At 52.1% G+C, this 15673-nt stretch overlaps 5 protein-coding genes across 5 annotated transcripts; 4 read left to right on the top strand and 1 right to left on the bottom strand.

Annotated features, from left to right (window-relative positions):
- The first annotated feature begins 483 nt into the window (after positions 1-483).
- On the top strand, positions 484-1177 carry BDP81DRAFT_436793 (uncharacterized protein). The gene has a single exon (XM_060591169.1). It carries the CDS (start codon positions 656-658, stop codon positions 1106-1108), a length of 453 nt encoding a protein of 150 aa, XP_060440937.1. The 5' UTR covers positions 484-655; the 3' UTR covers positions 1109-1177.
- Positions 1178-2206: 1029 nt separating this feature from the next.
- BDP81DRAFT_464318 (GPI-anchored wall transfer protein 1) lies at positions 2207-3877 on the bottom strand (the record flags this gene model as incomplete). The annotated part of the gene is made up of 2 exons (XM_060594136.1): positions 2207-3598; positions 3770-3877. 2 exons carry the CDS (start codon positions 3875-3877, stop codon positions 2207-2209), a joined length of 1500 nt encoding a protein of 499 aa, XP_060440938.1.
- A 2219-nt stretch (positions 3878-6096) lies between these two features.
- BDP81DRAFT_328900 (uncharacterized protein) lies at positions 6097-7500 on the top strand (the record flags this gene model as incomplete). Its single annotated transcript, XM_060585260.1, has 2 exons — positions 6097-7162; positions 7301-7500. The coding sequence occupies 2 exons, from the start codon at positions 6097-6099 to the stop codon at positions 7498-7500; spliced, it is 1266 nt and encodes a 421-aa protein (XP_060440939.1).
- Positions 7501-12054: 4554 nt separating this feature from the next.
- Positions 12055-13226, top strand: BDP81DRAFT_103359 (uncharacterized protein). The gene has a single exon (XM_060581388.1). It carries the CDS (start codon positions 12109-12111, stop codon positions 12835-12837), a length of 729 nt encoding a protein of 242 aa, XP_060440940.1. The 5' UTR covers positions 12055-12108; the 3' UTR covers positions 12838-13226.
- BDP81DRAFT_103360 (uncharacterized protein) lies at positions 13227-14154 on the top strand. Its single transcript, XM_060581389.1, has one exon. The coding sequence runs from the start codon at positions 13615-13617 to the stop codon at positions 14095-14097; it is 483 nt and encodes a 160-aa protein (XP_060440941.1). The 5' UTR covers positions 13227-13614; the 3' UTR covers positions 14098-14154.
- Positions 14155-15673: the final 1519 nt, after the last annotated feature.

A 15673-nucleotide genomic window follows, 5' to 3' on the forward strand; every position in this document is an offset into this window, starting at 1 on the left:
TGGTTGCAGTCCACCATACCGCACAAAGCCCGACCGTTTGCTCAGCTTATCAAGCAAGATACAGAGCTGACTGAGCCGATTTGCATTGACCATGCTCTCCGAGCAAGAGCAATACCGACATTCAAGGCGAGCATCGTTTGCCAAGTTCTTCTGGAGGCGGCACTGGTTTGTCTGATCATTGCGAACTTACGAAGACGACCAAAGTCGTGTCCACCATTCAGCCAGCATTAACATCGGAGATGAGGCGCACGGCGCTTGACCGGGGTCTGCCTGCGTCAGCCGAAAGAGAATCTGTCCGTCATGAGCAGGCTGAACTTTTTGAACTTCTGAACACAGCTCAAAATGCCCCCCGGTTCGACTTGCCAATTGAGTGGATTCAGGGCTGGCCGCAAGTCATGTCACTTGGCACCGTGGCACCTTAAGATTTGCGTTCCCCAAAAGCACTTTCGCATCCTGAAAAATGCACGTGCTGATGGGGAGGAGGGGCTTGTCAAATATCGGCCAACTTCTTTTCTTTTCTTGAAGTTTGACTGCCCAAAGACCCCCTCTCGGTCAGGTCTTTCCGAATGTCCCCCATGGCTATACATCAGGTCAACTAATCCAGATTGTCATTCGTCTCCCCCCGGTTCTGGAGCAAGCGAGCTGCCCCATCAAGATGATCAGCCCGGGACAGCCCAGCCAGACTCGGCACTTGGGCCATAATCCCACAGTACACTATCCGTACATAGATGTGTTGTCCAGTGACATCATGCCGGTTCTCTTGCAGACGATGACAGCCCTGGCGAGCCATCGTCGTGTACGGATACAGTCGAAAACCAGGCGAACGTACTTCCCCGATCTATACAGAGTTCAACCGCCACAATTGTCCCAGAAACGGATTAATCGACGGCGAAGGATAATTATCTTTGGTCGTACACGAGAGCAGAGAGCAACGAAGATGCTGATTACGGCCACATCATGGATGACCTCCAGCGACGATTCCACGGACCACAGTACGGATAGACGAGGACGAGCCCACTCATCAGAGGCCCGGAAATTCGCGAAAAGGCGCGACGCGTCTTCATTGCAATTCCACATAACCCAGTTCCGATTCCCCATCTTCAAATAACCCATTACCCAACTTCAACTTGGGCCATGCGGCCCAATGAGGCAAATCCACAATCCCCCCCCCCCCCCCAAAGACCACAGGGGCGACCCCGGCAAGTTCGAGCAAACACGTTGACGAACCACCCGTATCCGGACATCGGATTCCTGTCCGGGGATCTTTCGTGTCGACCCAAATGTGTGTTCCGCAGGACCGTACGTGTGTATCCGTAGGGTCCGTAGGTCATAAGTCGGCAGAGGGGAAAGCAACCCACCTTCGAAAATAAGTCCACGCGTTCGACTATGCGAAAGTTGCGTTGGTCGGTATGCGGGAATGCTATCCAAATGGGATTCCCGGCGATCTCGAACCAACCAACCCGGGGACCTGGGCCAAGTTTTTTGGTCTCCCATTTCGTTGTTCGATTTTTACCTGTTTGCCTTGCCTAGCTCAGAGCCAGTCAGCCCTGTTCTATCCAGTGATTCCAGTCTGAGCTCACCGAGTATTCTAGAAGATTTCCAAAGAAAAACCCGGCGGTGTGGATCGAGGGACAAACCCGTCAATGCAAGGGAGCCGCACGCCCGGCCACCGCATTCTTTGAGGGAATGAGAAGAGAGATGCCCAAGTCACACCTAACCGCGGGTTGTGGAAAAAAGCTTTGTCCAGACCGCATTTGCCAAGTTGCGAGCAACCTTGAAGCTTTGTCCACGCCGTGGTGATGGCTTTCTCTCTCTTGCTGGCAGTGTGATTTTTGCTGTCGTACCACCGGAATGCAGGATGATTTGTCAAATTCATCATCCTCGGGAAAGAGTTCCATGTAGGAACCCCTTTGATGTCAGATCGTAATCAGTCAGCTGACTGTCTGCGGTTTTCCGGTGGCTCCGTCATAGTAGACCATGTTTTCCGGGGTTGTCGGGCTGCTGAGGCTATTGTCAGCAACTGACGCCTGTCTCTATGGAAGTTGATCAGACGCTTCGCGGCCCGGCCATTCTCGAAGCGACATGCCGAATCCGAATAGACGTCGGTATAGTGCCTCATTGAGATACTTCCAGCCGTCCTTCTGTGCCAGTATCACATGGTGGGTGAGATGTTTGTAGCCGTGTAACTCAAATTTTATTTCGACATCTATAACTTGATGGAGATATTGTACGCGTCCAGTCCGAGAGCGATGCCTGTGATTGTTCCGCTGTATGCAACCAAGATACCCATTGTTGCCATGGGTCCAAGATGCAGTGTCGGCACAGTCATGTTGACCAGTCCCGTCAAGACATTTGCGATGAGGAAGAGGAATAAGCTGTTGCGGTTGTAGACGCGGAACACCTTGCTGGTCGCAGTCTCATACGCCTCCTTCTCCGTCCTCGCGTCAGTCGCATTATAGAAGGATGGGAAGAAGAAAGTGTCCACTAGGGCGTATGCTAGAAGTTGTGTCGAGTTGAACGCCGCGGTCCACAGGACATAGGGGAGGTTAGCGAGACGGCGTGAGACGTTCAGACCGTCGCCGTAGCTGCTGCTGGTACTCAGGAAGTATAGCCCTGTCCACACAGCAGACCATATGGCCATCATCATGAGGAGTGTCTTGCGCTGAGTAGCAGGAGTGGAATCGCCCTTGGTGCTGAGACTCCGAGGCAGGACGTACATTCCTGTATCCTGTCCCGCAAGGAAGATGGCCAGGTAGCCGAAGAAGCTGAAGATACCTTCTCGATTCTTTGAGAATAGGTCGGTCCTCGGCGCAGTTAGGATGTAAGCCTTCAGGTCGGTGCTCTCCAGAGCCACCTGATACAGCACACTCAGGATGATTGCAAGAGCGGCGTAGCTAGGCACAATCTTGAGCGCAGACTGGAAGATGGCAACAAACGGCGGCAGGAAGCCCAGAGTGAAGAAGAAGTTCCAGTGAACGCCATACTCGGTGACATGTTCGGCGTAGTCAAGACCCTTGACACTGAGCAAGCGAATGACGCCCAGCACGAGCAGCGGTAAGGAGTGGCGCATCGACTGGAGTAGACGTGTCGTCAGGAGTATCGATCGACCTTCCGCCCGCTCTTTCAGGACGGGCCGAGCAGCGACAACGCCGGCGCTGAAGACGAATGACCCGACGCCCATGTCCATCAGCGATGTTCCCCATGTCTCAACCTTGGCGAAGCGGCGCGGAAAGAGTTGGAAGTCGACGGCGAGGATGGCGATGCAAGTGATGACCATCATGCTACCCCGGTAGTGTGTTAGGAAAGGCTTCACGGGCAGCACGGAGAGCGGTCCGGCGCCGGAGCCGGCCTTGGGCTTCGCATTGGGGGGTATAGCGAGCTTCTTGCGACTGGCGCCGAAGTTGGGAGGCAGCGTGTAGATGAGGACGGCGGGACCGAGGAGGAGGGCGCAGAGTAGCAAGGGAGATGAGGCGTAGAGGGTCGTGGATAGGAGGATGGCAGTGACGTTGAGGAGGAAGTCGACGGCAGCTCCCAACAGCGTGTAGGGTTTGAAGAAGGATTGGCGTGATTGGAGTACGGACCACAGCAGGACGGCGACCTGGAAAGGAATGCGAATGTCAGCACGTTGCTTTATCTCGATGCATGCGCTGCGCGGGGGCGCGTGGGATGTGAAGGGGGGGTGTCCAGCAGCAGCAGCAACAGGGGATCAGGGGATCACGGGATCAGGATGGCAGATCAGAGTTTTTGTTCAAAGAAGATGGTTACGCACGGGAGCGACTGCAGTCACATAGTTGATTTCGGAGGCGGAGCCACCAGAGAGGTTGGAGACAAAGTCTTCCTTGAGCTTCTTGTAGCTCGCGGCCGTAGCGTCGGACATGTTTGCGATGGCTCGAAAGAGAGTTTGGGTTCTTGGTTTCTGGGAGAAACAAGGAATGTGGAAGATGTTCAATGCATGTTCTAAGAGAAGGGAATGCTTTTGAAGACGGCGAGCATTGCTTTTGCCCGGTTCAGTGAAAAGAACAAGCTGTTCGTTGTTGCTCTTTTGGCGATGTGGTTTTTGACCGGTAACTGCAACGTCAACCTTTCTTGGACGTTCTTTCTCTGTCTCTCCACCACAGAGGAAAGACGAGACGAACTCTGGCCAGAAAGAGCAGCAGCAGCTTGGAAGGAAAGTGGTCCAAGCTCCTTCGTTCCAGATGACACAGGCATCTCTAGGTACGTACCTACCTTAGTAAGGCAAAGCTGGTACGGAGAAAGGTAAGGCCAATCATCAGCTCCTTCCGCAGCAGCACCGTGTGGGTCTTGGTCCGATGGCTTCGGAGGCACGGAGAAGAAGGAAGGGGGCTTACGGCATACCTGACGCAGAAATCCTCCGTGCCTTCCGCCGTCAAAGGAAAGCTCGGGGGACGGGGCAAGCTTTGGGAAGGCCAAGCTCAGCCGAAGGCAGACACGTCACAAACATGGGCATTCCAGGAGCTTGCTCCGAGGCATCTTTACCTTGTTCCTTTCACTCGGTCCAGATATTCCTGGCGTTGTTGTTGCTGTTATTACTGTTGCTGTCTCATCCCTCCATGTCTCCCACGCATACGACGCATTCCACGCATCCATCCATCCATCCGCGCAAATCAACCAACCAAACACCTGAATCTTTTGTCTCACCTCTCATCGGGTTGTCAGCTCCCTTTTCGCCTCCCCCCTCCGCCTTTCCAGTCTTTCCAACCCATCACAAATTGAGATCTGAGATCCCAATTGCTGCCTGTCATCGTCTAGTTCCACCGTTTCCCACTTTTCGCCATCACGGCCGCAACCATTCCCCGCCGTGCCAAACATCCAAGACATACCGACGCCGTTGATGTTCCAACTCCACACTTTCCAGCTTCGCCCCCGGCCTCACTGCGGCATTCATCCAAAGACAGCTAGCTCTACATGGAGAAAGATAGGTACCCTTTGGTCTGCAGACAGAGCTACAGAGTACACATCCGTGCAGTCTTGAAAACTTATTTACAGCTACATGGCCAGATGCAGCTAGGTACGCCAAGTTCGATTGGTGCGAGTGCGAGTAGAAGTGGAAGTGGAAGTGGAAGTGGAAGTGCAGGCGCAACTCCCAACCCAGTCACCGCACACCCCTCAGCTCTCAACTGTTGGTTGCAGTCTTTCTGCTGCTGCTCTGGCTGCTAAATCAAGTCTCAACCCCGGACCGAAGCTCTGAAATGGCCGTCTACCAAGAGAGAATGCGAGGCGGGCAGAGCAATAGAAACTGCTTCTATGCGTCGAAGCCAACAACCTTCACCCCCAGGCCTCAAGGTGGCAGGAAAAGATGCACAGTAAGCCAATAATATGGCCAGAAACATGACGAATCAAGGCCCAGACAAGCCACATTCCTTTGTTCTTCTCTGTGGCCATCTGCAGACGTTCAATCTCAAGCCTGCCATGTCCCCATGGGTTTGCTTCCGACAACCCAACCCGCACGCCTGCTAGCTCATCTCCTTTGTTCTCATATGCAATGAGTGACATGGGCATGGCTGTTGGCCGCAACCGCTCATTGTCGCTTCATGCTTGACGACCGCATTCCTCGTTACACTCCCACCGGGGCTTGCAGGCCCAAAGCAAAGACTGTAGCCGCCTTCTGTCCACACCCTTTCTCTGTCAGTGACAGTCTCTCAGTCTCTTCTTCTTTGCACCTTGCCTGTCTTTCTTGTCTTCTTTGAGAGAGCCCTACCGTGTCTACCAGTCCTTTCATTTCCTGATCCCGGCAGTTGCTGCAAGTGCCCTTTCTCTCTTTTGGCACCTAAAGAAACTGGTGGGCGAAGTCCAAGACTTGCAGACAGACTCACAAGGTCTTCCGCAAAGATATTAATTAACCCTCTTCGTCCCTCCACCCACCCCAGACATAAGAGAAGCTCTCCTCCCTTGATCCATCCCTACAGGGCTGCATAATCTTGACTCTATCACCGCCATCCCATCATCTCGGTTGCACATTCCGATCTTTGGGTCCATTCACTGTTACTCAAAAACCCTGACTTGATCCCTCACTTCTTCCATCACCACTTGATATATCCTATAAGGCATTCACCTCTCTCACTATCAAAAAGCATCATGGCTACCCCGATTGAGAGTCACCCTCGTACTAGCCTTCACCCATTATGGACACCTTCATATAATCAAGGCGGATTCCCTCGTTCATCGACTTCAGGCAGACCTGCAGCCCCTAGCTCGTATTACAGCCCATCTGACCGTTCACCCAAAAGCCTGCCTACTCCGGTATTTCCTTCCAACGATGGCTCGATGAGACAACATGAGCGGGCCATGGTCGACCGCCTCGGCTCCAGACTCCGACAAGCACCAGGTTCCGGCGACCTTAGCCCGCCAAAGTCAGCAAATCGGCCGAGCCCGCTTTCTCCTCTCGCAGAGCACTCAGCAAGTGATGGCAGACGGTATTCGGCCGCGCCTATAAGCCCTCGCCGGCCAGGTCCGCCGCCATCAGCAACTCCGGTATCACCACCCATGGCTAGCCCTAGGACGGCAAGCAGTGTTCGAAGACAGACTATCGCAGCGGAGACCCGATCGATGCTTCTCGCTGGTTTGGGCGAAGAGGCACAACGACGACAGTCTGTGGCAGGACCTGGATACGTTGCCAGATCTAGGGAGGCTGAGAAGCGCATTCAACTTGAGCAGCTGCGAGCATGGGGCCATGTGTATCTTGGTGATGCCAAAACCTCCGACGTCTTTGTTCGAGCTGTGTCTCTTAATCGTCGAAGCTCTAACGCAAGCACCAACTCGGATCAATCTGCTGGAGGTTCCTCGCCCCCACGAATGCCGTCCACACCGACTCTGCCACCTCACCAGCGGATGATGAAGTTTCGAGTTCGTCCTCGGGCCCTCGAACGCAAACCGATGCTCATCACTCACACTTTCGACATTGAGCAGTTACGCTCCACCATCGCGGACCCGTTGCCAAGCCCTGCTCCCGCTGATCAAAGACGGCGGCCATCTCTGCATACTCAGGCCACTTCACCGCTGCCAAAGGTCTCATCTCCTCGACCGAGTGCGGCACGAAGACGGTCGAGCAGTGCAATTCACAGCACGCTCCCTTACAGCCGCGGGCTAAGATCTGGAGATCCTCGCGCGGCCTCATCGCGTGGCGCCGACACTATACCAATCCGTAAGTACTGTCTCGCCTAAGTTTATCCCCTCTGACGTTTGCGGACTTGAACCTTTTGGGCCATAGCCTCCAAGGCCGGCTCCCTCCTACCCGAGCACAAGGCAGGAAATCCAAGGCTGACACCCAACCCACCCACAGATCTCCAATACGCCCGGTCTTCACTCCCGGTGTTGGCGGCTATCATCGTCTCTGGCACCATCCAGGCAGGCGACGTTGTCGAATTGCCACTACCGTATCCCGAAGTGTGGTCCCAAACAGTCACCCATGTCTACACGGGACAAGGGGACTTGACGGATGCAGTCAAAGAGAACATCCTCTACCTTGCTGGAAAAGTTTAACGCCCATGTCTGGGTCTTGTGCTTGTTTAACGACTTATGACTCTTATTTCTTTCTTCTCTTTCTCTTGGCCGCCTTTCTCAACGAATGCAGCACTCTATATGCTTGCTCATTCTAAGATCACGCGCTTTCTGGGGGGTTAGCGATTGTTGCGGGCCGTTTGCCTTGTTGTTCTTCTGTTCTTCAACACTCCTTTGTCCTCTTCACTCGGAGGACACCCTGTTCGCTATACAACTTTGGCATCTTTGCCTACATCATGACTTATGCAGTTTAATGATTTTCCTTGTCAATGCAGAGAACAGACTTACTGTCCATGAATACATATCAAAAGACGCATTGCCGTCAACGTTTCTAAATAAGTGATTGCAAAGATCTGGTCTTTTCTTACCTTACACGCAAGCCGCGCGTCTCGAGAGATTCGGAAACGATTGCATCTCGTCAAAACTCTTTCTCACCAGGCCACGAGTTGCCGGAACAGCTACACTTTGTTGATGACCGCCCTATCCGCTCTTCGTTCCGCCGAGACGGAATGCAGGAGACTCTGGGAGCACAAGGCAGGGCTACCTACTTTGTTTAGGGCAAAGTATCTTTACGTCCGCAAACGTGGGGTGGGTGGAACCCGCGCCTCAACATACGATGGGGGGGAAACGCCCACGAGTTCTCTTTGATGGCCATAGCTTGCAGCGTGTTGCGCGCCTCCCGGTATATGACGTTCTTGGAAATCGCTGCGAAAGGGATTTTGGTGGTGTAGTTGATCGATCTCCTCTTATCGTGCTACTCAGCGTGTCAACCAACCTTGTCAGCTGGAGTCTGTTCCGGGAGGGTGGGGTTCCAAACTTGTTACTGCTGAGACCGACGTTGACAACGAGTTTGGTACCGGCCGAGAAGGACGTTTTCATGTCTTCGCCTCCCTCAAGCTCCTCGTGTTCTTTTGAACAACCTTGTCGGTTGTGTCTCTGATCTTTTGATCCTCCGAAATCTCAGTCTTTGATATTCTAGGAGTTTTTTTTTCTTTTTTCTAAACACACTCCCCCTGTTTGTTCACACATCCCGAGGTATGTGGGCAGGCAACTTTCCCTTTCCCAAAATTTCCCGAGCGTCGATCTTGGACCCAGATCGCGGCGTTTTTTTCTTCTTGTTCTCTTTTCGACCTTGGCTCATTGATTATCCGCAAGTCCCCCGTCCATCCTAACCCACTATCGACAGCGCCTTTGACGGGAAGGAAAGCTGTCAGGTGGAGTGGCTTAGATCAGTGGCATACCTACCTTACCTACATCCCATTCCCTCCTTTTCTGCCTTGCTCGGGGTGTTCTTGTCTATGGCAAGTAAGTGGCTACCTAGATAATAGGACCAGGAGATGGCGCCCCGGAGGGCTGCGGCAGTTGTCGCTTGCGAACTTGCGAAAATACTCTACAAGCCTCAAGCCTCAAAGCCTCTCCCATGGGCGGCTGGGTCCCCCAAATCAATTCTGCGTGCAGAAGTACGTCGGTAGGACAAAGACGGCAAGGCGTTTTGGTTGTTTTTTTTTCTTTCCCGAACAGGTGATTTCCACCATACGGAGAAATAGCCACGTCTTTTTCTGCTTAGGTACCTACCTACTCTCCATCACTATAATCCCATCACCCGAACATCCCCCACTCCTCGGGCCTTGTGTAACCGCCCGATCTCTCGGCAAGTGTGCGTGTGGCAGTGTGAGTGTGTTACCGTTCGGGCCTTTCGATGACGTGGTGCGCTGAAGGCATCTTGTCTGTTTTCAGCATATCAGGCAATTCCTTTTTTTTTTCCCATCCTCCTTTTTCGGGTCCTCTCGGACGGGGTCCGTTTTTTTGGGTCTTGTCTCTGGGTAGGTCCCTCAACTTCGCCAGAGTGGCAGAGCGGTTTGCTCGCGTGTCGATGAGCCCACTGATGTTTGTCCGGATATGGTAAGTTCCTCCTCGGGGCGGGGACGGTGCGGAGAAAAGGTGCGGAAGTTCCGCTGATGGTTCCGGCCCGCGTATTCGATGTCCCGGTATCGGTGTCGGTGCGGGGTTGGCGGGAGCTTTGATGTGAACGGCGGAGAGGGGGAAGGGCGGGGGCTGATCGGACTGTTTTCGGTGTGAACCCACTCCACCGGTCCGGAGGACGGGCCGGAGGTTCCCTTCCGCGGCTTGTATGTACATGTAGACGTTGCCTGCTGCATGAATATGATGGCCATGTCAGGAATTTTACCGTTTTGCTTCTTCACTGTCTACTCACACTGATAATCTCGACAAAGTTCGTTCTCTTGGTGATATCGCAGACTAACCGACATCTCTGTCGTCGTTACTATTACGCAAAAAATGGTAGGGGGCAGTTTCTCCATTGGATATAGGACCGCACTTCTCAATGACATCAAATTCTTTGCTTGGTTCGCTTTCGGTAGCACTCACTCGTCGCCCGGGAATTCCAACCCCGGTTAGACAATTATCAAGCCTGATCTGCCCATCTCAACCAAGATACCTGATTCGTACGTCCATATCCAGGCCCTAATTAGTGATCTACACAAGCTTTCGATGATTTCTCGCTGATTCTATCACAGCCTCACGAAAATTTCCTTCCCCGTATCCACCTCTTCGCAGGCACAGACAGTATGCGAAGAAACAGGCTATGCCATAACCTGCTCACGTTCGACAATCTCAGTCTAGAATCCAACCAAATGCTTCTCTCAAACCCTACTTAACGCAGTGAGCTTATGTTCTGTAAGGTAGGAATCCAAGTGAACATGGTTTACCGCTCTGAAATAAGTGTATACGTGCAGCGGCTCCATGGTTGGAACTTCAGGTTTGCGGAAACCACGATTCTCAAACCGGTCCAACGAAGCTGGAGTAGTAACATCATCAACTTAGAAATAGATAATCGAAACTCGATATATATGCGTAGAAATGTTTGATACATCATTGAGATATTCAAAGAAAGGGACATCCCAACCCGCTCAACGTGTTCTGGCTTTAAATGTGAAGAAATACAACTAGAGGTCTCAATCCATCAGCTAACCCAAGACTGTCATTCGAAAGCATGATGATGATCAAGCCAAGGTCTCCTTTCCTCTGGCTTCAAGAACTATGATATTCGATGGGACTTTTACTGGGAACCCATGCACCGCTGCTACATCAAAGACAGTTCCAGCGTGATGTGCTTCGCAAACGAAACATCGCCTTCAAGTTAATTTGCGCATCTTTACCGAATCTTAGACCCCTATTTCGTACCTTTTCTTCTACCTCTTGACAACGGAGACTGAGGCCGGTGCTGTGAGAAAGAGGAAGACTTAACATCACCGCTAGCGTATAAGAGCTCGAACGCGGCGAAGGAGTCTTTGAACATGCTACGAATTAGCCATTCAAAACAGAAAACCTTTGCATAAAAGGAGCGCAGCGAGGATCAATGGCCAAGTATTTGGTGGTAAACAAGACTCAACGAAGAAGTCAGATAAGACTCGGCACAAGGGACGTTGATGACGGGGCCTTGATACCACGATGGCTAGCTCCGTATGACCAGCTCAGCCAGAGAACACGACTACCAAGTTTTTAGATGATACAAATTATTTGGTATGGGGGTAGATTGAGGGAGAAGGGGTTTGGGCTGAGGAACAGATACGTTGAGGTTTCTCGAAATAGACGGCGAAAGAGCACATGTATCGCCGCTCTCTGACTTCTATTCAGTTCTTCGCAAGTCGAGAAAACCAGATCCATCATTGCTGTACACCATGCTGGTGTTCGTAAACCTAGATATATTATAGTAACTTCCCGTTGAAAGGACCCAACGCAGAAGGATGACCAAATATACAGCCAGCCTGGTAGAACAACTCTGCCACGTACCGCTTTCCTGGCGTTCTTCCACGAGACACTGACATACCCCCACGTAGTCATCTAATCACTGAAAACAGCACCGGCAAAGCCCGCATTAAGTCTCATATCATCTCCTCTACCTTCTTTGAAAAGGTCCCCCAAAATCCCACAGCCCAATGACCTCCTCCTCCTCCTCCCCGAACCCTATACAACCCCTAGTAAAATGGCCAGAACCATTCAAGGACAAGAACAACAGCGGCTATATACTCTAAAATGTAGTTCCAAAGGCACCGACTAGGTTCAGCGTTTCTGCCTGCCACCCCTCGTGAAACTCTCCCCATGAAGCAACTGGAGTTGAAAATGATTGATATAATAATGCCTTGCGGGATCTCGAGACTTCGAATGATGTGTGAGAAGAACCAGTCGTGTAAACTTACCTAGTTTACACTGAAACAGCATACTCAACATCTCAAATACATTCATGTACAGGAGATTCTTCACTTGAATCAGAACATACCCGAGTCAAGGCGCTATTGCCAGGCTCTGTAGACTGCTCACATCTCTCTACGCCGCCTACCCACCCACGACAGCAGAGAAGTCCATAGAACTGCTGATGTACACATCCAGACTCAAACATAAATATAGGAGAGGGGCTTTAGAGCGCTTCACCTGATGGCGGCGGTCTACGCTCGACAACCCAGTATCCGCAAAAGCCATATGGAAGAAACTCAACTTGCGTAATGAAACGAAAAGGGCCTGCCGAGTCGTGTCTCTGTAGTAATTACTCTCCGTACTACATACGTAGCCATGGTCGTGGGTCCTATGGACCATTCCGCTAGAGATAATAACCTACAGTCTGCGGGAGAAGATCATATCATCTATACTTATACGAGCTTACATGTTTCCTTAGACACCTCGACAAAAACCGAGAACAATACCGAAACACACATGCTCAGCCACGTAAAAGTTTCGCGCCTACCAACAAGGGCAAACCCATACAACTCTATACAGTCCGATGAAGATCTACCTTTTATCAATCACCTCATTATCACTTTCCCAAAGTCTGTGCCCCCAAGAGCAAAAAGAAAACTCTGTCAAACTCTGCCAAACTCAAGTAGGTACACCAAACTACCCACACATACCATCGACATGCCGAAAAAGGGTCCTGCCATACACCCAACCTATGCTCCCGCATACTTCCAGATTTCACCACCACCACCACCACCACTACACCACTACACCAAAAAGCCAAGCCCTCGCGGCCCGTCGTCTCGGCAAAAGACAACAGGTGGGTGGGTGTCCCTGCATCTCCTCCAGACCGGGCACCGCTCAACCGATTCAACTGGCTGGACTCGCCGCCTCTCTCTCTCTCTTCTGTTCGCCTTCCAAACTCTTACATCTGATCCCCAATCCATACATCCCCCATCCCTCGGCAAAAAAAAGCAAAAGCGTCAAGCGTCAAAGCAAAGCATCCAAGGACGCGGCCCTGGTGCGTGGCGCGGCGCAGGGTCCCTTGGTTCGTCTCCTCAGCTGTAAGATGTGAACCTACCACACCCCCCAAAATATCGTCTTTTGATGTGCTTGTGGCTGCGTCAAGGGCATGTGGTGATGTTCATATCCTGCAAGGCCCGCGCATACTTCACCATGGCCACAGTAAGAAAGAACGGCATTGACGCCAAAGTACCCAAATGGAAAAACCACCCAAGAAAAGTAGAAAAGTGAAAAGAATAGCAGAAAGAGAAAGGCACCAAAATGTGCACCGCAGCGCCAAAGGACCACGACGCTAATGCCGAACTCAGGTAAATCAACAGGAGTAGTGGCCCGTTGAAATTCACCTCACTTTTCTTTCTTGTTGAACGGAGGCCTCGCTATAGTGTTCCTCAGAAAGCTTCACATGCTCGAAAGCTTCACATGCTCGAGGTAGGTGCCTTGCCTAGTATCCTCGCGCCGCATGCCTAGTCTCCTTGAGAAAATTTTCTTCCCTCTTCCAACGTCTCAACCGCAGCAATGCAGCCATCATTCCGATCCGATTCCCAGCTTTTCGCACCGAGGACGGGTAGCAGTGGCCGAGCGATTTATCCATAATCTCGGGTCTCCTGCAGCCCAAAGGCAGCCACGAAGCCAAAAAGATGAAAAAAAAAACGCATCGATGCCATTGATTGGCGTACTATACGCTGGAGCTCACTCGAGCTCGCGTGGTCTTCTACTTAGCATCTCTACTCGGCTCTCCTTGGTCTACTTCTTTAAACGCGACTCGATTGAGCTTGGGAGAAAGGAATTCGGCGAAGGGGGAAAATAAGACTTTGTGGAAGAATGCCCGCTGGAGGCTGCTTTTCCACGGTATGGCAAAGAGAGAGAGAGACAGAGAGAGAGAGAGTAAAAAGAAAAGAAACGAGAAAAAAGAAAGCATGTGAGAGATCGACAGCGGCTCAAATCCCACAGACACTCACCAGAAGACGATCGTTCCCCACGTTCCAGCCCCATCACCACCAGCCAGATCGCTTCCCCGCGGGGGATGAGGACCCCCCCCCCCGTTGCAACCGCCATCCAACTTCCCGATCGCACTCGGCCTCCGTTCCCAATTCGTCCATTGCGAAAACTCTATCTCTTTCCCTCTCAGTCCCATGTAACCAACGCACATGTCAAAAGGTTCTTGATGCTGGACGAATGTGGCCAAATGCCTGTATGTCTTCCTTCAGTCGATTCGGGTTATATCGCCTACACAAGCGCGGCCGTCTCATCAAAGACATGCATATGCCACATCGCCTTAGTCCCAATGGCACCGTTGGAGAATGAAGGTGTCCGGGTCTACCGCACTTGTCTGTCTCTTGACCAAAGCACTGGATAGGAAAGACCGTGGTCAGCAGCTGTCCGGAGAAGAATAGGCTTCTTTTCCCATCAGCGGCGCTTCACCATGTAGCAGCACCTATTGAATGCGGCGGCCAGATCGTGGGCCCATTGTCGCATCGCGTATCTACCGGCATTACAGTCTCTGCGCCGGCCACTGCTCCGTGTCGACCAATGGTTCCAAGTAAAATGGTGTCGAGCCTGTCCATTGTGCCGTCCACGATGGCCATATCAGGTCGTGAGACCGCCAGCATGTGACTCCAAATACGAGCCACGAGGCACAGCCTATTGTCGCCTTATCTCGGTTCTTGCTTGAGATGGTCGCCAAGAAGTGTATCAAGCTCACGATACTCGCGGAACTCCAGTCCTTGCCTTGACTTGGGTGCCAACGGGTACGAGAGCAGAGGCACAAGCCCCATCGTTATTGCTCTCCACACTGTCAGGCCATCCGTCTCACCAAGTTTGGCTATTGTCCCTTGTCACCTCCGCTGATGGGCCGCAGCGGGTGGACACTCGGAGGTCCCTAGAGCCTTTGCTGCAAGAAATCCTGCATCATGTACGCCCAGGCCTTGCTTGACAATCTGGCTTATGTTTGCAAGCTCGTACAGCCACGCACCCTCTTCTTCATCGTCTGGAGACAGTAAAGACGAGACCCCGTCATTCGAGGTTCAACCACCAACCTCACCACTCCACTTCCTCGGAGGTGGTGGGGGAGGGGTTGTGTGTGTGTATGTGTATGTGTGTGTGTGTGTGTGTGTGTGTGTGATACGCGCGCGTTCTTATGGGATGATAGGTTCACGCCGAGAGTTTCGGGGCTGGTTGAGACGCTGGGGCGTGGCTCCATCCACTTGGACGCACTGGCAGGGTCTTGTCAGTCGGGCAGCCTGTTCTTCGTTTTGGTCGATCCTTCAGCACAACGACGTCGATTCCGCCCAGCTCGGCCAGGCCTCGGCCGGTCCTTGACGCCAGTTGTGTGGCCCCTCCAGGGTGTGTTTGTTTCAATAATCCCCATCCCCGTTCCTTGGTGGTACAAAATTGACAGAGTTCCTGTTCATGACCCATTTGCTTGGCTTCAGTTAACCCCTCATGGTAAAAAATAAAAATAAGCGGCGGACGCCGCAGCCGCGATGAAAACCCGCATCTGTCGAGGTCATGGCTCGCTCGGACCGCGCTGAGAACATGGCAACAATTCTGATGATCAATGTCGTTCTTGCGATAAAACGATCCGATATGTTCAAGCAACATTTGGTGTTGTAGGTTGAGCGAAACAGGCTCAAACCAATTCGGCCCCCATTTGCCAGCAGACGTTACGATGGAATATCAATTGTGGATATGGTTGTAGAATGGGTGTGAGGGTTCGGCATGGGTCTCCGATTCATGAACAATTTTTGTAATGAGGCTCCCGTCGAGAGGAGGATTACCGTAAACCAACTCAATTGGCGTGGTATCGCGTGGGGGCCGGAAAGGAATTGTGACGGCAGGCCTTTTGCAGTGGACTGAAAGGCAACATTGAGCTTACAGCCAG

This window comes from Colletotrichum phormii (assembly GCF_030913505.1).
Source record: "Colletotrichum phormii strain CBS 102054 chromosome Unknown BDP81scaffold_22, whole genome shotgun sequence".
Classification (NCBI taxonomy): Eukaryota; Fungi; Ascomycota; class Sordariomycetes; order Glomerellales; family Glomerellaceae; genus Colletotrichum; species Colletotrichum phormii.